We start from the raw sequence: 24303 nt of genomic DNA, 5'->3' as shown, positions 1-24303 counted from the left end.
TTGGCCAAACAGGAAAACTAAATCATTTATAAGGATGTAAACAACCAGATTTTCATTACTATCACTATTCCAAGAATGCAAAAATTCTAAAGGCATTCATAGAAATCATAAATACTGATTTTTCTGGTCAGAGAGACAAAGATAACAAAATTAAACACTTTTTTCTTTTTATGAAATTAAATGCTTCTTTGAGTGACCCTACCAAACATGTAGATTATCCCAAAGCTTGAGAATCTTTAAAAATTAGAATTGTAGGGTCAGAGACAGAGCACAGTGGCAGAATGACAAACTTGTGTGTCTGAGACCCCAGAGGTTTCAGGTTCAATTCCTGGCATCATCATATGCCAGAACTGAACAGTGCTCTAGTCTCTCTCCCCCCCGCTTTGAAATAAATACATCTTTAAGATTGGAGTTATATATAATAGTGCTTCTTTTAAACACTATTTTTAATGTGGTTTCCCCACCCCTTTTTGTTGCCTTTTTTGTTGTTGTTGTTGATGTTGTCGTTGTTGGATAGGAGAGAGAGAAATCGAGAGAGGAGGGGAAGACAGAGAGGGGAGAGAAATACACCTGCAGACCTGCTTCACTGCCTGTGAGGCAACTCCCCCTGCAGGTGGGGAGCCTGGAGTTCGAACTGGGTCTTATGCCTCAGTCCTTGTGCTTCATGCCACGGGAGCTTAACCTGCTGTGCTTCCACCTGATCCCTATAATAGTGCTTCTATAGTGTAAAGTATTGCATAGTATTTATAGTTCGCTTTAAAACTAAGGACAAAAACTAGCTATATGTGCAGATATCTGCTGATACTGTATGGTATGTGATGCTATAAGGAAAAATGTTCCTATAGTGCTAGCAAAAGTGCAGTAAATATATTTTTAGTTCATTCCCAAGAAATGAGATTTGTCTATTGGATTCTAGGACATGACTCACCCAGTAGAATGCACATTTTACTGCACCTAAGAACCTGGCTTTGAGTATCCAGTCACCACGTGGGACTGCTGTGCAAACAGGAAGCTTCCTGAGTGATGTATTGGTCCTGTGGTCTCTCTCCTCTGTCTCTCACCTTCTATCTGAAAAATAGGGGAAAAAATCTGCCAGTAGTATTGTGCAGACCTGAGGCTCTTGCAGAAAGAGAGAGAGAGAGATTTGTTAAATAAGTATGTTATTGTTGAGTTAGTCAGAACTATGCAATATTGACAAAATGAGCACTTTTAAGTAAAAGTGGGTCTGATATTTGGGTTTTTCTACTTGTTTAGGAAGGAAAAAATTTCTGAGTTAATTTGTTTCCAAATTGTCAGGATCCAAATTCTAGGTATAATACTTTGTAGCTGAATGGTGTTGATCTTACTTATTTTCCTCTTTATTCTGCAACATCTTTATAAAAATAAATGTAATCAGAGCTTACTTCATAGGATTGCCTGGAGTGAAAAAATAAAGATTGAGACTACTGCCTGACACATGGTAAACACTTTTTATGCTTTAGTTATTATTTAAACATGCACACACGCGTGCGCACACACACATACAGAGAGAGAGAGTTCAATATCCTTGACTTGTGTTAAGAACCACTCCTTTAAAAGTTAAAAAAAAATTGCAAAAAAAAAAATCTTTGCTTCCATGGTGTGAATGGAGCAGTGCTATTTTATCTATTTAGACAGAATAAGAGGATGAAAATTCCTCTGCAGTACAAAGGTAACGGCTACTTCTTTATATTAGTATTTAGCAATTTACCAAAATTTATTAAAATGATGCGAGAATTCTCGTGTAAAAGATGCTGAATTCGATCCAAGAACATCTGATTTGAAATTTTTTACTGAAAAGATCACACACACAATAATAATAATAATAAATAGAAAAAGGCAACTTTCAGGATTACCTCCTAGGCAACTGTTTTGTCGTTACTGTTTTGAGTATTCATTCACACACAGAGGCACAATTTTATATTTTAGTCCTTGTCCTGGCTCCCTAAGATATCAGTTTTTATTTTTTTTTATTTAAGAAAGGAGACATTAACAAAACCATAGAATAAGAGGGGTACAGTTCCACAATTCCCATAACCTGATCTCCATATCCCATACCCTCCCCTGATAGCCTTCCCATTCTCTATCTCTCTGGGAGTATGGATCCAGGGTCCTTGTGGGTTGCAGAGGGTGGAAGGTCTGGCTTCTGTAATTGCTTCCCCGCTGAACATGGGCATTGACTGGTCAATCCATACTCCCAGTCTGCCTCTCTCTTTCCCTAGTAGGGTGGGGCTCTGGGGAAGCAGAGCTCCAGGACACATTGGTGGGGTTGTCTGTCCAGGGAAGTCTGGTCAGCATCTTGTTGGCATCCGGAACCTGGTGGCTGAAAAGAGAGTTAACATACAAAGCCAAACAAACAGTTGAACAATCATAGACCTAAAGACTGGAATCATGCAGATGAGGTGTTGGGGGGTATTCCCTGCATGCTCTTGTGTACTTTTGCTTTCAGGTATATATTTTTCCCCTAGTTTATGGGCACGTGTGAACATATGCTCTATCTCAGGGGACCTGGACTATATATAGGTTTGGGGACTTTATTGGGGAGTGGACCACCTGGAATGGAATTAGAGAATACTATGAAAGGAAAGGTCTCACCCGAGTGATGAAGCTGAAGGGTTGTCATTCCACACCTGAAGTCTCTGGACACAGTCTGAAGTAAAGCATGTTGTGGTGGCATTGGTTGCATTGATTAGGTTGCGATCCGCGGTTGCAATATTGTTGGATTTGAATTGAGAGCAGCATGTAGGAAAGTGGGCCCCACCCTAAGGTTCCAGGACTGGGGGAAATATAGGCTCTACAATAGAAATGTGAGGTTCCTGTTGTCTTAGGGTTCAAAAAGACAATGGATAGTTATTGTTATCATCACATTATTTGGTGATTGGGTTAACTTTGGAAAGTCCCTTTGTTAGGGTTTGGGGTATAATACCCAGAATCTTGTATATATTTGTGCTACCGGTTGCTTCTGTTCTCCCTGGTCTAGGCTTTTGAGAGAGTCCACATATCAAAGACTCAGCCTATGTATTAAAATGCTCCCAGAGGGATAGAGAATGGGAAAGCTATCGGGGGAGGGGGTGGGATATGGAGATTGGGTGGTGGGAATTGTGTGGAGTTGTACCCCTCCTACCCTATGGTTTTGTTAATTAATCCTTTCTTAAATAAAAAAAATAAATAAAAAAAAAAGACTTAGTCTGTGTTTTAAGAAGTTCTAGACATATGATCAATTTTCCCCTCTCATATTAATTAAATAGTAGTTTATATGTTTACACTTTAATAGGAATATACATAAACACCATTCCCACCACCAAAAGACTGTGTCCCATTCCCACCCCCAACCCCCATCGCACCAGGAAGCCCAACTGGGCCACCCTGCCCTTATACACAGTAGACTTCATGATTGCACATGATTTCCTTGTTATTTATGGGTTTTTAATGCTAACAACTATGTTTTTAAAGAATTATTTGTTTATTCATTTTTATTATATTTATTTATTTATTGGATGAAGATAGCCAGAAATTGAGAGGGAAGGGGGTGATAGAGAGGGAGAGAGACAGAGAGACACCTGCAGCCCGGCTTCACTACTTGTGAAGCTTTTCCCCTGCAAGTGGGGACCAGGGGCTCAAATCTGGGTCCTTGTGTACTGTAACATGTGTGCTGAACCAAATGCACTACCACCTGACCCCCAGTGTTTTGTTTTTTTAAAGCAATCTCTTTAGCTTGCTGACAGGAAATTAAGAGAAGTCTGGGACATCTTGCTGTGTGGAAAGCAATAAAAAACTAACAGGTCAGGTCAGAAAACACAGGAACCTACAAGAAGTAGACAATTGTTAAAAGAATGAGCAAAAAGGAAAAATGAGATAGAACAAATATGCCAATATTTTAAGAATTATTTAATCTGAATAATGGGTGTCTAGGGTTAGTTTTACTATTTTATTTGTTTCAATTTTTCAGTATAAAACACATTTATGTGACTCAGGAGATGGCACTGTAGGTAGAATGAAGAACTTGCAAGTATGTGGTCTAGAGTTTGATCCCTGGAATTACATGTGCCAGAGTGATACTCTGGTTCTCTCTGTGTTTCTCTCTCTCCCTTCCACTCATAAATAAATAAAAGTACTTTTGAAGATACTAAAAGCCCCAAAGTGAAAAACTTACGTTCCTTGATACGATTAACAGAATAAAAGAAAAACTCCTCTATTAGAGATTTACTGGGATTTCTGATGCCTAAATTTACAAAGTAAATAAATAAAAAATAAAACGAATATTTATATATTTTAGGCTACCTTTAGTACAAAGCAATATACTTGTCAAAAAATCAGATATCTACTTTTGTTCCCCCTTCCCTCTCAATTTCTTATTTTAATATTTTATTTATTTTGTTGGACAGAGACAGAGAAAGATTGAGAGGGAAAAGGGAGACAGTGAGGGAGACAGCTAGCTGTAGCACTGCTTTAACACTCATGAAGCTTTCTTCTTGTAGGTGGGGACCAGGAACTTGAACCTAGGTCCTTGCACATGGTAATGTGTGCTCTCAACCAGGTGCGCCATTGCCTAGCACTCTCAATTTTTCTCACTATCAACAAAAAGAAAGAAAAAAAAAAGGCCACCAGGAGTGGTAGTTCATTGTGCAGGCACTGACTCCCAGAAAATAACCTTGTTGGCAATAAAAAAAATAATAATAAAATAAAAGGCCAAAAGAAAAAAAACATAACATTTTACATATATATGGTCTAGTTTTCTTCTTCAGACATTTTATGTGATCAGCATTACATGAATTAAGACTGTTTTTTTTGGGGGGAGTAGATAGCATAATGGTAATGCAAACAGACTCTCATACCTGAGGCTCCAATGTCCCAGGTTCAACCCTCCTCACCACCATAAAAAAATGACTGTTTCGGTTACAACAAAAATATTGTTTTAGTGGACAAAAAGCTAGCTTTTAAAATCCAAAAAAATCTAGTTTCACTGAGATATAATTGTGATATAACACTGTGTTTGTTTTAAGCATATGACATAATGGCTAGATAGATGCATATATAGTGAAATGAGCTTCACAATAAACTTAGTTAACACCCATCACCTTATCTATTTTCAAAATATTTTTCTTGTGATCAGATATTAAGATCTAGTCTTCTAAATACTTTCAAATATACAATAAAATATTACTGACAATAGTCAGTGTACTTTCTGACCGCCCTTACCCTTGCACCCCACCCCTTGCCTTCACCCTTGAAGCCACCAATCTGTTCTGTCTTTATTAGTTTTTTTTTAAGTTTTACATAGAAAAGAGATTATATTGTATTTGTCTTGGAAATTTATAATTTGTTTCACTAAAAGCAGCCAGTGTAATACATTCAAAACAGAATTCCTAAGAAATTCTCAAGATTTACTGCCTATTTACATTGGCTATTGCTCTAGTAATATTCTGTACAACTTGTTTAATTTTTTGTTTTGGTGAAGATGGCTCCCTTGGTTTATAGTTGGCTAGAACATTCTGGCCAAACCATCTCAATCTAGAAGTTAATTGCTCCCCAAGTCTTGCCCTCAAGCTCTAACAAAACATTGGTGGAATTTTTGCAAATATGTCTTATCCTCAGTTTAACCTTTAATCACAATGTAAATAGATGGTGAAACTATTTGCTTTTTATTTAAAATCATTATAATCAGATTTTGTAATCAGCACACAGACAAAATTGTTGAATTGTCCTGGTGACTTCTAACATATCCATCCTCAGTTTCAAATAGCTAATATACTGCTCTGATGTGATAGTGTTTTCTCATTAACATGGACTGATCCTTCACCTCATCTTGCTAAAGCATTAGATAAGATTTAATGTCTCACCAGTTTAGACTACCTCCAAGAACCATAAATTTCCCTAGTCAGTATCTTTTGCCTTAGTGGTTTGATTTTTTAAAGGTTGATCTAAGTTTAAAATACTGAACTTGTGCTTGTAAGAGACAAGTAAAGTAGACTTGAGAGTTTCAATTATTTAGAATCCTCTCTGTGAGACACTAGGCTAGTCCCTGTGGGGCATGCTGAAGTGAAGGGTCTTTATTTTTCTTTCTTTCCCATTGCTTTTTCCTCCTTCTTCTTCAGTCTCTCACTCTTCTTCCTCCTTCTCCTTGAACATGACATTTCTCATTAAGTAATACATATTTTGTATTACATACTTGTTTATAAATAACAACAATAATAATTCGCACTGTAAAAGAGTATCTAGTGAAAATTATCTTATCTTCCAAGTCATCCAGCTACACAACCCAGAAATAACAGAAACTTACTGGTCTTATAGATCCTCCTAGGGAGATATATGTATATATTTTACTTATCTATAAAAGTTTACTTGGAAACCGTTGTGTGTATTCTATTTGTGTAAGGACTTATTTGATTGTCTGCATTTTGGAAAATTGTTTGCATAATGGAGACTTAAAGCTTTGTATAAATTTTGAAATAAAGAGTGCTATGATTTTTTAATTAAATTTAAATTTTTAAAAAATATTTACTTTATTTATTTATTCCCTTTTGTTGCCCTTGTTGTTTTATTGTTGTAGTTATTATTATTGTTGTCATTGTTGGATAGGACAGAGAGAAATGGAGAGAGGAGGGGAAGACAGAGAGGAGGAGAGAAAGATAGACACCTGCAGACCTGCTTCAACCGCCTGTGAAGCGACTCCCCTGCAGGTGGGGAGCCTGGGTTCGAACCGGGATCCTTATGCCGATCCTTGTGCCTTGCGCCACCTGCGCTTAACCCGCTGCACTACAGCCTGACTCCTGAGTGCTATGATTTTTAAAAGATTTATTTCTTCTGAGATCAGACGAGATCGGGAGTGTTCAGGATGGTATGGCTGTAGACAGATTTATTTCTTAATGAGAGGAGAAGGAAAGAGAATCATAGCATCATTTTGGCAATGTGATACCAGGATCAAATCAAGACCGCATGCTTGAAAAGTCCAGCATTTTATACACTATACCACATCCTAGACCATGCTTTTTTTTTTTTTTGTAAGCATCCAGAAGAACTTTTTTTGTTATTTATACTTTTATGTCATGTAAAAATAACTCCATATTTTACTTTGGTGCAATACACCAACTCCATTCCAAGTTCTGTTTTGTGTTTTCCCTTCTGTTCTTATTTTTCAACTTCTATCTATGAGTGAGATCATCCCATGTTCATCTTTCTCTTTCTGACTTATCTTTCTTAACATGATTCCTTTAAGCTTCATTCAAGATGAGGGGAAGAAGGTGAATTCACCATTTTTTTTTTCCTTCAGGGTTATCACTGGGGCTAAGCGGTGCCTATACCATGAATCCACTGCTCCTGGTGGCCATCTTTCTTCCATTGTTGTTGCTGCTGCTATTGTTGTTGTTGGATAGGACAGAGAGAACTTGAGAAAGGAGGGGCGATATAGAGAGGGAAATAAAGACACATGCAGAACTGCTTCACTGCTTGTGAAGCAACCCACCTGCAGGTGGGGAGACAGGAGCTCAAACCAGGATCTCTATGCTGTTTCTTGTGCTTAGCATTATGTGTGCTACTGCCAGGTCCCTGAACTCACGATTCTTAATAACTAAGTAGTATTCCCTTGTGTATATATAGCACAACTTTCTCAGCCACTTATCTGTTGTTGGACACCCGTGTTGCTTCCAATATTTAGCTATTACAAATGGTGGTGCTGACAACAATGAGATATCACTTCACTCCTGTGAGAATGTCATACATCAGAAAAGGTAACAGCAGAAAATGCTGGAGAGGGTGTGCTGGTGGGAATGTAAATTGGCCCAACCTCTGTGGAGAACAGTCTGGAATACTCTCTGAAGACTAGAAATGGACCTACCCTATGACCCTGCAATTCCTCTCCTGGGGATATATCCTAAGGAACCCAACATATCCATCCAAAAAGATCTGTGTACACATATGTTCTTGGCAGCACAATTTGTAATAGCCAAAACCTGGAAGAAACCCAGGTGTCCAACAACAGATGAGTGGCTGAGCAAGTTGTGGTATATATACAAAATGGAATACTACTCAGCTGTAAAAAATGGTGACTTCACCGTTTTCAGCCGATCTTGGATGGACCTTGAAAAAATCATGTTGAGTGAAATAAGTCGGAAACAGAAGGATGGATATGGGATGATCTCACTCTCAAGCAGAAGTTGAAAAACAAGAGCAGAAAAGAAAACAGAAGTAGAACCTGAAATGGAATTGGAATATCGCATCAAAGTAAAAGACTCTGGGGTGGGTGGGTGGGGAGAATACAGGTCCATGAAGGATGATAAATGACATAGTGGGGGTTGTATTTTTATTTCTTTTTATTTTATTTTTATTTAAGAAAGGATTAATTAACAAAACCATAGGGTAGGAGGGGTACAACTCCACACAATTCCCACCACCCAATCTCCATAACCCACCCCCTCCCCTGATAGCTTTCCCATTCTCTATCCCTCTGGGAGCATGGACCCAGGGTCATTGAGGGTTGCAGAAGGTAGAAGGTCTGGCTTCTGTAATTGCTTCCCCGCTGAACATGGGCATTGACTGGTCAGTCCATACTCCCAATCTGCCTCTCTCTTTCCCTATTAGGGTGTGTCTCTGGGAAGCTGAGCTCCAGGACACATTGGTGGGGTCTTCAATCCAGGGAAGCCTGGCCAGCATCCTGGTGGTATCTGGAACCTGGTGATTGAAAAGAGAGTTAACATACGAAGCCAAACAAATTGTTGAGCAATCATGGACCCAAAGCTTGGAATAGTGGAGAGGAAGTGTTAGGGAGGTACTCACTGCAAACTCTAGTGTGCTTCTGCTTTCAGGTATATATTTTGCACTAGTTTATGGATATGTGTGAACATAAGCTCTCTCTCACAGAAACTGGTGTATATCTAGGTTATGGGACTTTGTTAGAAAGTGAACCACCTGAGATGAAATTAGAGTGTACTATAAAAGGAAAGGTCTCACCCGAGTAATGAAGCTGAAGGGTTGTCATTCCACACGTGAAGTCTCTGGACACAGTCTGAGGTGAAGCATGTTGAAGTGGCAAGCGTTGCGTTGGTTAGGTTGTGATCGGCGGATGCAATATTATTTGGTATGGATTGGGAGAGGCATACGGGAAAGTGGGCCCTATCCAAGGGTTTCAGGACTGGGGGAAGTAGGGGCTCTATAGTGGAGATGTGAGGTTCCTGCTGTCTTAGGGTTCAAAAAGACAATCGATAGTTAATGTTATCATCACATTATTTGGTAATTGAGTTAACTTTGAAAAGTCCTTTTGTTAGGGTTTGCTGTACAGTATCCAGTATCTTGTATATTGCTGTGCTATTGGATGCTTCTAATCTACTTGGTCTAGGCTTTCGAAAGAGTCCGCATATCAAGTACACAGCCTATATATTAAAAAGATTCAGTTTGTGTTTTGAAAAACTTTGAGACATACAATTGATTTTCCCCCTCTCATATTAATTAACTACTGATTTATATGTCTACATTTTGCTAGGAGTGTACATAAACACCATTCCCACCACCAAAAGACTGTGACCCATCCCTCCCACCCACTCCCACCCCCCCACTGCCCCAGGAAGCTGCATGTCTACCCCTCACCACAGGCTTTTTACTTTGGTGCCCTACTTACAATTTGGTCAGGTCCTGCTTTTAGTTTCCCTTTCAGATCTTCTTAGTCAACTTCTGTTGATGAGTGGGATCATCCCATACTCATATTTATCTTTCTGACTTATCTCACTTAACATAATTCCTTCTAGCTCTGTCCAAGATGGGTCAGAGAAGGTGGGTTCATTGTTCTTGATAGCTGCATAGTATTCCACTGTGTATATATACCACAGCTTTCTCAGCCACTCATCTGTTGTTGGGCACCTGGGTTGCTTCCAGGTTTTAGCTATTATGAATTGTGCTGCTATGAACATAGGAGTACACACCTCTTTTTGTTTGGGTGTTATGGAGTCCTTGGGGTATAACCCCAGGAGAGGAATTACTGGATCATATGGAAGGTCCATGTATAGCCTTGTGAGAGTTTTCCTGACTGCTCTGCACAGAGGCTGGACCAATTTACATTCCCACCAGCAATGTAAAAGGGTTCCTCTGTCCCCACAACCTCTCCAGCATTTGTTGCTGCTGTCCTTTTTGATGTATGCCATTCTTACAGGACTGAGGTGGTATCTTAGTGTTGTCTTAATTTGCATTTCTCTGACAATCAGTGACCTAGAGCAGTTTTTCATATGTTTGTTAGCCTTTTGGATCTCCTCTGTAGTGAATGTTTTGTTCATATCCTCTGCCCATTTTTGGATGGGGTCATTTGCTTTTTTGGTGCTAAGTTTGCTGAGCTCTTTATATATTTTGGTGATTAGTTTCTTGTCTGATGTCTGGCATGTGAAGATCTTCTCCCATTCTGTGAGGGGTCTCTTCTTCTTCTAGCGTTTGCCAGAGGGGTCTCTCTGTTTGTTTAATAGTTTCTTTGGATGTGCAGAAGCTTTTCAATTTGATGTAGTCCCATTGGTTTGTTTCTGCTTTAGTCTTCCTTGCAATTGGGTTTGATTTATCAAAGATGTCCTTGAGGTGTAGGTGGGAAAGTGTTTTACCAATGTTTTCCTCTAAGTATTTGATTGTTTCTGGTCTGACATCTAGGTCTTTGATCCATTTGGAGTTGATTTTTGTTTCTGGTGGGTTGTATTGTTAAATGGGAAACTGGGGAATGTTATGCATGTACAAACTATTGTGTTTACTGTTGAATGTAAAACATTAATTCCCCAATAAAGAAATTTAAAAAAAAAAAAAAAAAAAAACAAATGGTGCTGCTATCCAAAGTAAAAGCCCCTGGGGTGGGTGGCTGGGGAGAATACAGGTCCAAGAAGGATTCAGAGGACCAAGTGGGGGTTGTATTGTTATAGGGGAAACTGGGGAGTGTTATGCATGTACAAACTATTGTACTTACTGTTGAATGTAAAGCATTAATTCCCCAATAATAAAAATTTTTTTTTAAAATGTTGGCAGACTTAAAAAAAAGTGAAAATATGGAAAACATAGCAAGATGCTAGAATAAGTAAGATGCTTTAACATGAGTGTCATTAAAATCTCCAGGAGGATTGCTGAGCTACAGGTACGTAATCTTAAACACAGTGAGCTATAAGATGCCCCTACCTATTGCATTTCAGGCGATTTTACTACAATTTCAGAAAATGAAAGACAAGAAAAGGCCACCTATAAATCAGCAAGAGGAAAATAAAACCATCTACCTCCCAAACAGAGCAACCACTGATGAGAGAACTGACTTCTTTTGAGCAAAAATAAAAACCATACTATAACATGTATTCTGAAAGAAAAGAGGTACTAATTTAGAATTCTATGACCAGAAAAAAAAAACTCTCAAAAAAAATGGTGCTGCTATGAACATAGGTATACACACATCTTTTTGGATGGGTGTGTTTAGTTCCTTAAGATATATCCCCAGGAGAGGGATTTCTGGGTCTTAAGGTAGATCCATTTCTAGCTTTCTGAGAGTTCTCCAGATTGCTCTCCACAGGGATTGAACCAATTTACATTCTTACCAGCAGTGCAGGAGGGTTGCTTTGTCCCCACAACCTCTCCAGCATTTGTTGTTGCTATCCTTTCTGATGTATGACATTCTCACAGGGGTGAAGTGGTATCTCATGGTTGCCTTTGTTTACATTTTCTCTGACAATCAATGACTTGGAGCATTTTTTCTTGTATCTGTTGGCCTTTTGGATCTCTTCCTTGGTGAATATTCTGTTCATATCCTCTCCCCACTTTTGGATGGGGGGTCATTTGTGCTGAGTTTGGGAAACATATTTTTGTTATTATTAGCCTCTTGTCTGGTGTATGGCATGTAAAAAATATCCCATTATTTGAGGAATCTCTTCGTTTGAGAGGTTGTTTCCTTTGCTGTGCAGAAGCTTGTTACAAATTCCATTTTTAAAAAAATAACATTCTATTTAAAAAAAAAAAGCTATATGTAGGAAGTCGGGTGATAGTGCAGCGTGTAGAGCATAGGTGGCATAAAGTACAAGGATTGACGTAAGGATCCTGGTTCGAGCCCCCAGCTCCCCACCTGCAGGGGAGTTGCTTCACAAGCAGTGAAGCAGGTCTGCAGGTGTCTATCTTTCTCTCTGCCTCTCTGTCTTTCCCTTCTCTCTCCATTTCTCTCTGTCCTATCCAACAACAATGACATCAATAATAACTACAACAATAAAACAACAAGGGCAACAAAAGGGAATAAATAAATACTTTTAAAAAAGCTATATGTATATTGTCTCATAAATTTTAAGGTCATAGACTTTGAGGTGGATGTTATTTTTCTAAGAAATTAAACAGAAACTTTGAAATTAGCACTTCATCTCTCAGGATACTCTTCTCAATAAACATAATAAAAGAGAACCTGTATAAATTTAAACTTAATTAAGAATTTTCCCCACTTTTTATTTTCTAACGCCTTATCGTACTGTGAAGGGACATTTCAACAAAGCAATTACATTTCATAAAGCTTCTTATTAAATACAATCATAATATATTTCTTTAACTATTATAAATCTAGGAAATTAAAGCTATAAATTCTGATTTCTGCAATGCATTTGACAAATTTTCAAACTCATGTTTCTACCCTAGTCCAAGCCACTGCCATCTCTTTTTGGGGTCCCTTGAGAGCTTGTTTTTCCCCAGCTTCTGGGATTTGCAGAGATCTCTAAGTACTAACCCCCCACACACCCCATTCTGTCCTTAGACAAGGTCTACATTGTAAACCAGAGCCTGCCATTCCTTTACTTAAACCTTCCTATTGTGCTCTCAATAAAACACAAATTCCTTTCCTTGGTCTGAAAATCTATGTATGATCTGGCTTCTAGCCTACCTCTCTGATTTCATTTTCTGCTGCTCTCTCCTAACAACACTCCAATCATATTTTCACTTTTCTGTTTCTCAGATTCAGACATGAATTCACATAAAGTTTCCAGTTCTGCCTGGAGAGTTTGAGCCTTACTTCCCTTGCTTGTCATCATGTCTCAGCAAAACTATCATGAAAACTTCAAAGCCCTCTGCTGTAGTCTCTGTCCTCTCCTAGCCACCCATCACCACATTTTGCTTAATTTTCTACTTTATTCAGTAGTTTCTGTGTGGGGAATGAATAAAAGGCCTCACATATGCACAATACCATTTAGTCATTTCCCTGGTCAATTTAAAAAAATTATGTATTATCTTTATTTATTGGGTAGAGATAGCCAGAAACTGAGAGAAAGAGAGAAACAGAGAGACACCTACAACCCTGCTTCACCACTTGTGAAGCTATCCCCCTGCAAGTGGGGACTGGAAGCTTACACCCAGGTCCTTGTGCATTATAACATGTGTGCTCAACCAGGTACACCACCACCGGGCCCCTCCCTGATCCAATGTTTAGTCTGCATTTTTAGAAACATAGTAATAGAGAGGAAAATGTGGGAGAGACACCCAAGCACTACTCTGTTATCCATGGAAATGGATTGGTGCACTCCTTGGTGCTCTCATGATACTGGGAGGTAGGGTGTCAAATCCAGGACCTTATACATGGTAAGGCATTGCTTTATCAGCTAAGTCAGTACCAGCACCCTACATATTTCTATTTCAATTGTCATACTACTTAAGTCTGAAAATTATCTCTTTGTTTTTCTTTTGTTCCATGAGGGGTGTTGCTGGGACTCACTGTCTACATGACTACTTCTCCCAGAGACCATTTTCATTTCTTCTTCTCCTTCTTCTCCTTCCCCTCCTCCTCCTCCACCTCTTCCTCCTCCTTCTTTTTTATAGAAAGTGGAAAGATAGAGACACATAGAGAAGAAGAGAAAACAGAAAAAAAAAAAAAAAAAAGGCAAGACACTCTAGCACTTCTCCACAGCTCATGAAACTCCTACCCCCCTCCTCCCATGTGGTGGCCAACAGCTCAAACCCAGGTCTTCCCCCATAGTGTGTGCATTATGGGGTAAGCCACAACCTGGTTCTGACTGAAAATTGTCTTGATCATTTATATCAATTCAACTTTACTGTTAATGGTGTTTCGATATACTGCCCTATAGCATAACTTGGGCTATTGAATTATTTTATTTATTTATTTTTTGGTCATCACCAGAGGTTCATCACTCCAGGCTGATTTTGTGCTCAGCCCAATGGGGCACACACAAAGAAATAAGAAAGTGACCTTGCCTTCAAAAATATCAAGTTCTACTGGAAAAGAAAACACACAGAGACATGTTATTGGCTCTGGAGAAGGAAGAGATGACATACAGCTGCAGGAAATCAAAGTTGGCCTTGACTATGAGGTTGCCTATAAGTTGAAAGATGACAGATGGGCATTTTGATATTTTTCTCTTTCATTCAATGCTCTCTTTGTCCTGCTTTGTTAGATAATCTTGACATCTGACTGCTTAACTAACCACCCTTTTTAAGCTTGCTGCTGTTACTGGTTTTGAATGTCTCTCTCATTCTGTAAATTTGGTTAGATCATTTGGTCCTTTGTAGGGAAGTGTACCTATATGTAAAAATGCTCATTTATGTATGAAAGAGCATATTTTAAAATAATAAATTAGTTGTTTAACCAAGTAAAAAATTCTATCTTATTGCTTATGTAATTGAGCATATTTAGCATTAGCATACAAATTAGACCATAGATGTAGACAAATAAAAATGCTAATAAAGATACAATAACATTAATACTGAATTTGGTTATATTATTAATGCTAGACTGCATTATACATATCATTTTCCATGATACAGGTAAGTAGGAATATCTTTTAGACCAGAAATAATTTTAATTTTTTTTTAATATTTATTTTATTTATTTATTCCCTTTTGTTGCCCTTGTTGTTTTATTGTTGTAGTTATTATTGTTGTTGTCGTTGTTGGATAGGACAGAGAGAAATGGAGAGAGGAGGGGAAGACAGAGAGGAGGAGAGAAAGATAGACACCTGCAGACCTGCCTGTGAAGCGACTCCCCTGCAGGTGGGGAGCCAGGGTTCGAACCGGGATCCTTATGCCGGTCCTTGTGCTTTGCGCCACCTGCGCTTAACCCGCTGCACTACAGCCCGACTCCCATTTTTTAATTTTTTATAATTTTTATTTATATAAAGGAAGCACTGACAAGAGCCATAGGATAAGAGGGGTACAACTCCACACAATTCCTGTCACCAGAACTCTGCATCCCATCCCATCCCTTGATAGCTTTCCTATTCTTAATCCCTCTGCGAGCATGGACCCAGGGTCACTATGGGATGCAGAAGATGGAAGGTCTTAAACCAGAAAGATTTTATGGATCAGAATTTTAAAATTAAAGGTAACTTTATAATGATAATATTTAGAAATAAAAAGGGTAAATTGTCTTGTGTTATGCATATAAGGATTTTTGTTTTGTTTTGTTTTCAGAGATGTATTTATTTATGAGGAAGAGAAGAGGGCAAGACAGGGAAAGAACAGAGCATCACTTTGACACATGTGATGCTGGCAGTTGAACTCAGAACCCCATTACCTAATCAACTGTGTTATCTCCCAGGCTAATATTAAAAAAATTTAAAAAAAGAATTGTTTCTGGGTCAGCAAAGTAGCTTAACTGGAGTGTGCTAACTTTGCAAGTCTGACTCCCACCACATTGACCACATTGGTTCTGTGGTCTTTCTCTTTATTTCTCCTTCTACCTAAAAAAGTTAGCCTGAAATGGTGAAACCCTTAAGACATCCCCTCCTCAAATATATTTGTGGTACAGGCAAGATAGCTCATCTGGGAGGTGCATGGCCCTGGTACACTCAATGGGAATACTACGTCATACTGAGGGAAGCTTTGGTGCTATGATCTCTATCTGGGAAAAAAAAAAAGTTGACTCAGGGCAGTGAAGCCCCAATGATGACGTATTTATTTATTGAATAATGGGAGAGTTAAAGAGGGAAAGGTCAGAGTACTGCTTCATCATGTGTGGTATATCTAGGGAATTGTTGGGTAGTATGCCAGCTCCCCCAGCTTAAAGCTTCTGTCTCTAATCCTGCTTAACTAAGCTTTGATCCCACTTAAAGCTGCGGTCTATTTTCATAAACCACTGTTAACTAAGCACACCCTACCTCCAGGGCATTGGTTTAATCCCCACTGGTTCACATGTCTTTTTGCTCCGTCCCCTCTCCTTGTCACACCTGGATTTCCACCAGTCTTTTTTCACTCCACCCTCTCTATGTCACATCCTGTTTCCACCCTACTTGGTGAGTATATATACAGCTGCTTTTCTGAGTAAACACATTTGGAATTGCTTTCTGGCTCTGAAAGTTCCAGAGTGTATCTCCTGCGACTTTCTCAGGAAGAAGCACCCTCAGGCTATCCCGGCATTTGACACCCAAACAGGGACACACAAGCAGCAGATTTATAAGAGACGTCCTAGATAAGTATACACCATTTGGGTATCTGCAACCTCATGTTAAGGCACTGTGATTTTTTTCCCTCTTTTCTTTCTTATTATTTTCCTGAGACCTCTCTGCCATGGACGATCTTTTCCAAATTCTGTATTCTTTTTCCTATATACAATTTTTATATCTCTGGGACATTTTTCTCAGGGCCGCATCTTATATCCTGTTGATCATCATCGCAGTTTTAAGGGATATATAGGGCAACCTCTCAAAAGGCTAAGGCACCTAGAGACTGAGGTCCAAGAGATAAAGGAAGTGATCATAGAACTTAACCAGCACCTTAAAAACAAGAAGAAGCAAAAGCCTGTCCTCATCCTGACCCACCCTAAGCCCTCTGCATCTTGCCCTGAGGCCCCCATTTTGGCAGACACGTGTCCGGAACCTCCTGCAGTCTCCACAGCCGCTTCTTCAGCCACCCCCGTTTTGGCAGACACATGTCCAGATTCTCCTGTAGCCTCCAAAACCACTTCTTCGGCCGCCACTTATCCAGCAGCTTCCACTTCTGTGATTCCTCCCCCCACTGCTACACAGTTATCAGAGCAAGTCCACACATTTCCGGTCAATGTCACCCCCAAAAACCTCAGGCCTGGTATCCGTATTCTGGCACAGACCTGAAAGAAGTATGCCAGGCTATTAAGGATGATTATGTTCATGCTCCATGGACCAGGTCCATTTTACAAGGCCTGCTTCAGAACCTTAATACCCCCCAAGACTGGAGGGACATAACTTGCACTACGCTCCCAGGCCCCTTCTTCCTGCAATGGGAGGCATTTTTTCACGACGAATGTTTACAGAAATCGCGGAAAAATAGTCAAAATCAGCCAGAGGGGAATTTTGATGCATTGTTTGGAACGGGTCAATTAGAAACAGGGATTCAATAGCCAGAAGCCAAGTTTCCACCCGGGTATTTTGATCAGGTAGACCTCTGCGCATTAAGAGCATGGGAGTGATTAACATCACCCATGGGAGTGGCCTCAGCCCCCATTCTCTCCTTTCAACAAGAAACTGATGAATCCCTGGCTAAATTCATTGCCAGGGTCCAATCGAGTTTGGAAAGGAAGATTTATAATCCTGATGCTAGTTTTCTCCTCCTGCGATCCATGGTCCGGGATGAAATGCTTCCAGATTTCTGACAGGCCTGTATCACTCTTAAAAACAAACACCCAGATACCTGGATTATAGCTACATGGGATCTTAGATCAAGCTCTTTTTGGGCACCTACAATGCAGGCCTTTGAGCTACCCTACATAAGCAAAAAGGGGCTTGTTTTCAGTGCAGCGGCTTCCAGAGTAGTGCCTACCTGGATTAATTCACTGGGGTGGCAATTTAGTCCATAATGTTTTAAAAACAGAACCTAAGTTGGGTGAATTTATTATTTATAGAACTATAAAAGTGATGAGAAATGCTTTTAGCCTTGCTGCAAATATTACTATTTAACAGTAACTAATATAATTTGTGAGTTTGCTTATATGCTAACATATGATAAGTGCTTGGTTGCCTCAAAATAATTCCATTAAGTTTTTATAATTCAGGAGAATAATGTTATTCTACCCGCTTTGTGAACAAAAATTAAGGTTAGGTAAGACTAGTTTGCTTAAAATCATAGAACTTGAACACAGAAAATCTGGGACTTACAATCTGTGTTCTGAATTCAAGTTCCTAAACACTGATATTTTCTCTCTTTCCTTTTTAAAAAATATTTATTCCCTTTTGTTGCCCTTGTTCTATTGTAGTTATTATTGTTGTTGTTGATGTCATTGCATAGTTATTACTGTTGTTGGATAGGACAGAGAGAAATAGAGAGAGGAGGAGGAAGACAGAGAGGGGGAGAGAAAGATAGACACTTGCAGACCTGCTTCACTGCCTGTGAAGGGACTCCCCTCTACAGGTGGGGATCCGGGGGCTTGAACTGGGATCCTTATACTTGTCCTTGCGCTTTGCACCACGTGCACTTAACCTGGTGCACTACCACCTGATTCCCTTCTCTTTCCTTTTAAGATAGATAGATAGATAGATAGGGGGGCCAGGCAGCGGTGCACCTGGTTAAGCACTCGCATTACATTACACAAGGACCCAGGTTCAAGCCTCAGGAGCCACAGCACTGAAGCGTCTTTCAGTGTTGTGGGGGTCAGGTTCCAGGCTAGGCTTCAACTTGTGTTCCAACCTCCATCCTTGAGAACATGGCAAATCAGCTATTTCAGTGGCCTATCTTTGCTGTACTTTTCATTCTAAGAGTCAATGTAACTTACTTCTGATTACAGCATGTGGCAGACTCTGTAGGGTGCCTACTCACCACTGCTTTCTTTTCCACTCAAACAGGACCACTATTTTGTTTGAGGGTGGCTAATGATCAGTGTAATGAATTGTACCAATCCCATTTGCTTTTGACAATGACTGCCCTGTAGTGAGTATATGGGCATTTTCTGGACAAAAAGGGATGTCTACTTTGGGGAGGAGCGTAGGGAGATTTTTCTCCATAAAAGTGGAAGCAGCTCTCCCTTCCTGCTTTTGTCATGGAAGGACAAGAACTGAGACAGGCATGTTGCAGTCAAGAGCTGACAGTCCTGGAGACAAAAGCCAACAACACATGCACATTTTGGTAGAGGGTAATAACAAAGTGAGCCCAGGTCTTTAGACACGATTGTGCTGCCAAGCTGACCCCGAGACTACCTACATATAGCCTTCATGTTAAAGACACAATAATAAATGACATCATACTTGTGGTCTGGGAGGTGGTGCAGTGGATAATGCATTGGATTCTCAACTATGAGGCCCTGAGTTTAACCCACCACAGCATGTGTATCAGAGTGATGTCTGGTTCTCTCTCTCTATTCTTTCTCATGAATAAATAAATTCTTAAAAAAAAAAAAAGAATGCATCATACTTTTAAGCAACTGTTATTCTCTGGCTGAAGCCTCCTAACAGATATGATCTAGGCAGCAAAATCTGTTTTTTCAGAGCTGCTGCAAAAACAGATGCAGAGGTTATCAAGATTTCACCCAGGAATTCATAAGTGTAGGTAGTAGCAATTCAGGAAAAACAAAGTAAAGTAAAACAAACAAATCCAGCGTTTTCTTAAAGGTGAGTAATTCCGAGCAATCTACAGAAAATCAGTGCTGGGTATTTCTTTTTTTCTCTCTCCGGGCACAGAACACCCCCCCCCCCCCATGTGTGTTAGCAGTCAAAAGAGTTTCTTGACCTCTGGCTTCCAATCGGATTTCCCCTTTGGGTTAGGGTTAAGGAATGCGGTTTTACTTGAAACTATTCTTTTGCCATAAAACATGTACCACTCTCTTCACTAGAAAGACCCACCATTTTGTGCAAACCCGTACTGTTCCTCCTACTTGCTAGGTGGGATGCTGTAGCTATTCACGAACTGTTTAATAAAGTCGGTTAGATTTCTAAACTTGCGATTATTTTTAAAAACATGGAATCCTCAACTCGGACAGAGAATTCTATACTGTCTGCACGAAGAAAGATGCCGCGGCAGAGAGGTTGTTTAATTTGCCTGAGGTCACACAGCAGAGAGTGGGACTCCACTGTACTTTCCATCAACTGGATCCAGTGGATATTCGCTAACAGTTGTTGAGTGAATGAGCGAACAAGAAACATTCACTCAGTGTAACTAATCGCTGTGACAACCCACTCTGGATGCCCCTCCACCTCGGACCGCGGACTCAGCTGGTCGCCTCCCCTGGAGTAAGTACCCAGCTCCTCTCAGAAACCCGGGCAGACTCCCAGACTCCGCCCCCGACCCCGCCCACTGGTCTGCCACGCTTCCACCTCTGGGAGTTCGTTGCCTTTCCCCAACCCCGTTTTATCTTGGCTCTCGCAGCCGCGCAGAGGGCCTCTCCAACCCTCCGGCCCGGAGACTGCTGCGCCTCACTGCACTGCCCCTCCCCTGGCTCTCCCCTCTCTTCAAACTTCTTTTTTCCATCCTCCTTAAACTTCAGTCACCCAAGTGCCCGCCTACTCCACTCCAAACAACCAATCGGTGGTTGTCATTCTCGCCGGGGGTCCGCCCCCTGTCCGCTCGGAACCAATCCTGGGCGAGGGAGTCGAGAGCTGGGGCTGGCTCCCCAGCGCCTGGCCTGTGACGGCAACGCGCCGGGCGCCGCGCGGCGGGAGGGGGCGGGGCTCTGGATGAGAACTCGGCGAGGGCGGGGCAGGGGGTGGGGAAGGGCCGAGGGGGAGGGGGGAAAGAGGAGGAGGAGGAGGTTGCGGCGGGTTTGAAAGCGGCAGTTTCCTGGCAGCTCTGGCAGGCGTTGGTCTCGCCGCTCCCACTCCACAGAGGCTGCGATCGATCCGGCGACGGGTTTGCGCGCGCCTCTGCGCGCCCCCGACGGATTTTTCCCGTTCCGGCTTTTCCCCGCTTGCCCTCCCCGCCCCCCAGCTCTGCCTTTCCCGCCGCTCGGGCGAGGAGCCCGGGGGCCCGCCGTCGGCTGTGACCCCGCCCGAAGCCCCCCTGGAGCCGCCTGGGGACCACCTCCTCCCGCCGACTCCAGCCTGAGCCTGCCGCGCCTCGCGGAGCCCGGCCAGCCCCGGGGGGCGCAGCCGGGAGGGGCGTCCGCGGGGCGTCTCCGGGCGCGGGGCGGCGCGGCCCCCCGCGGGCTGTGGTGGTGGGGGGGAGGCGGCGGAGCGGCGCGGCCGCCCGGAGCCGGGGGCTGAGAGGGGGCGGGAGCGGCGCCCCCGCCGCCCGCGCGGGGTCTCCCCCATGGTGCAGCGGGGTTCGGGATGTCGAAGACGCTGAAGAAGAAGAAGCACTGGCTCAGCAAGGTGCAGGAGTGCGCGGTGTCCTGGGCCGGGCCCCCGGGCGACTTGGGCGCGGAGATCCGTGGCGGCGCGGAGCGCGGCGAGTTCCCCTACCTGGGGCGGCTCCGCGAGGAGCCCGGCGGGGGCACCTGCTGCGTCGTCTCGGGCAAGGCGCCCAGCCCAGGGGATGTGCTGCTGGAGGTGAACGGGACGCCTGTCAGCGGGCTCACCAACCGGGACACCCTGGCTGTCATCCGCCACTTCCGCGAGCCCATCCGTCTCAAGACGGTGAAGCCAGGTAAGCCGGCTCTGCTCTGCTGTCGCAGGGTTTGGCGGGCAGGTCCTGGTGGGCGTCCTGGGAGCCGTGGCACCTCGCAGTCCTCTAGGGTGTGCCGATCCCTGCGGTCGGCGCTGGGGGCCGGGCCGGCGGTGGTGATTCCCATTTTGCCGAGAGGAATGCTGAGCTCTCTGCCTGGTTGAGCTGCTGTACGAGCTGTCACAGAATTGCGCCCCGAAGCTCCCGAGATGTGTAGCCCCGTATCTCATTGCAGTTTTTTTCCCCTCACTCATAGCGAAGCAGCTGTCTTCTGCTTGCTTTTGTAGGAAAGGTCCTCACAGTTGTAGCATTTTCTTTGGAACAGCCTTAAGGCTTTTCTAATAGAGAAAGCGGGATATTCTGCCGCCCCCCCCCTCCAGTGCCAAGGTTACCACCTAGTGTACCTGGGAAAGCTTAGCTGCTTCTGTTTCTTGCGTAGTAGCAGCACCTTGGAGCTGACAGCCTAACTCTGCCCAGGTGGTTCAGGTGTCTGGGTACCGATGGTGTGCAATGTGCGTTGTGTGGCGGGGAGATGTTGACTAATACAGGATTTCGAAGGAAGACCTTAACTGGGCGAAAGCTCTTGCAAAGCTTTGATTTTACAGAATTTTATTCAAGTGGTTGGGCAAAGGGCTCCCGTTGCCGTGGTGTCTGTCTTCTCTGCTAGTACAAATCTGCTGCAAAGCACGTTACGTTTATGGCATACTTGCCAGTTTCAAAGCATTGATCAGATTGCGTACAGTGAAATGTAATAGTACATGATAGCCCCTTAGGCATGTCATTGACAACATTGGTGGTTTTTAACATTGATAGACTGTATTTCTGTTGCCTGAGTTGTTGGTAGGAGAGAGAATTCTGATTACAACGTTATTAGAAATCAAAGTATTTTTTATTTTTGCTGAATGTGCCTTACTGAATATACAGGACATAACAATTATAATGTATTTCTTTTTTCATTTAGAATACATTTATTATTATAAAAATTATCTGAGTCATTGTAGATCATCTGAAAGCAAAAGAAAAGTAGGGGAAAATAATTACAATTCTCTTTGATCCATACTCCCAGAGTGGGTAAGAAATAGGGAAAGATGACCAGAGGGCTATGGACCCCAATTCTACTGGACCTGAAATGTTTGTCACCAGGAATCTTTGTTTTTTGTTGGTTTTTGTTTTAATAATGGGTTTCTTAATTGTGGCTTTGGCTAGAGAAACCAGTCCTTCCCTTCAAAAAAATGCTAAGAATTCCTGAAGAAAAAAATTAACATGTTATCGCTCACATTTTTTTTCAGCTGTTTATAATATGTCTTAATAGCCCTCAGACTAAATCAGAACTGATGGTGTGTGGTGCATTATACATATGTGTGTGTTTAGTAAACACACACGTGACCCTGTTATCTTAAATCAGGATTTTTTATCTAATGGTCTATTGTATCATAATCATTTTAAGTCGGTGGCTTTATGTGAGGTTGTCTTTTTATTGTTGCCAGTTTCAACAGCTTTTGGCAGACTTGAAACCTCTTTTTCTGTAGTTTATGAATTCAGAAATTCTTTTTCTTAATAATACATGCTTTATTGAACTCCTTATATGGATGTGGGCGGAGCTTGTGGGTGGGACAGGAAATTAATGCCAACTTCAGTTAAGTTGTGGCAGGTGGCACAGCCACCCATGCCAGAAGTTCAAACCTAGACTCTCCCCAGAAGGTAGTGTGATGCTGGTCTTTAGGTTAAGGACTTATCTCTGGCTTGTCCACTATTTTGAAGAAATATGTAAATAGCATGGCTTTTGTTAGGTTGGATAGGAACAATTCTTAACTCAAATTTTAGGCCATAGATGAAGGGCAGAGGAAAGGCTTTGGGGGGTGTAATTTATCTAGACATGCACTGTCTGTACTATGCAAAGTACTACTTAACAGCTCTGACTAGATGCCATTAGTTCAGATCCTCAAAGCCAAGAAATAAGAACAATTGAATAATTGCTTTGTGTTTTGTTTTGATTAGTTGGGGGCCATAGGTGAGAGTATAACTATACCTGGACAAAAATAACTTAAAAGCTGAACAATTGATTGGGAAGTTGGCATAGTCTCAAATATTAGAAGACAGCGGACCTGTATGTTTAATCTTAGTCTGGTCCTCATGATATATATTTTCTTAATTCTTATTTCAAATCTGAGAAAATAACTCAAAGTTTAGAGTATATTCTGTGATATTGTGTTGACTTTTCTAGCATATTTTAAATGCTTATTTTTACTGTTGGATAGAGACAGAGAAATTGAGATGGGAAGTTAGAGGGAGACGGAGACACCTGCAGCCCTGCTTCACCACTTGCGAAGCTTTCCCCCTGCAGGTGGGGACTAGGGACTTGAGCCCAGGTCCTTTTGCACTGTACTGTGTACGCTTAACCAGGACACCACCTGGCCCCTTGTGTTGACTTTTTATACTAACATTTTACCTTTTTGATAGCCACAGGTACTGTGCTATTTTAAATGTTAAGCTGAAACAAAGGAATAATTCACATATAAATTATAGATGCCTAATTTATGTGATATATTACATAATTCTCTATGACACATTTTGTGATTACTAGCAATAAAATTTTTGACTGCTGTACCTATATTTGAAAGGTATGTGCTACTTCACTAATTTCTAAAGGATAGCGCTGTGGAGGCTGGGTGATGGAGTACCTGGTTGAGCACACATGTTACAATGTTCAGGGCCCCAGGGGCCCACCTGCAGGGGGAAAGCTTTGGGAGTGGTGAAGTGTTGCAGGTGTCTTTCTGTCTCCCTCTCTTACTCCCTTTCCTCTCA

General features: G+C 41.7%; 1 protein-coding gene across 2 annotated transcripts in view; it reads left to right on the top strand.

Annotated features, from left to right (window-relative positions):
* The first annotated feature begins 20602 nt into the window (after positions 1–20602).
* The window catches only part of MAGI3 (membrane associated guanylate kinase, WW and PDZ domain containing 3), a 251234-nt gene continuing 247533 nt past the window's right edge, over positions 20603–24303 (top strand). For both annotated transcript variants that reach the window (XM_060201858.1, XM_060201859.1), the window contains exon 1: positions 20603–21480. In XM_060201858.1, coding sequence (XP_060057841.1) covers positions 21165–21480 — 316 coding nt within the window. In that variant the 5' untranslated portion in view covers positions 20603–21164. The remainder of the gene's footprint in view (positions 21481–24303) is intronic.

Source organism: Erinaceus europaeus, chromosome 11 (genome assembly GCF_950295315.1).
Source record: "Erinaceus europaeus chromosome 11, mEriEur2.1, whole genome shotgun sequence".
In the NCBI taxonomy this organism is placed as follows: domain Eukaryota; kingdom Metazoa; phylum Chordata; class Mammalia; order Eulipotyphla; family Erinaceidae; genus Erinaceus; species Erinaceus europaeus.
This window is presented reverse-complemented; position numbering and strand designations above follow the sequence as displayed.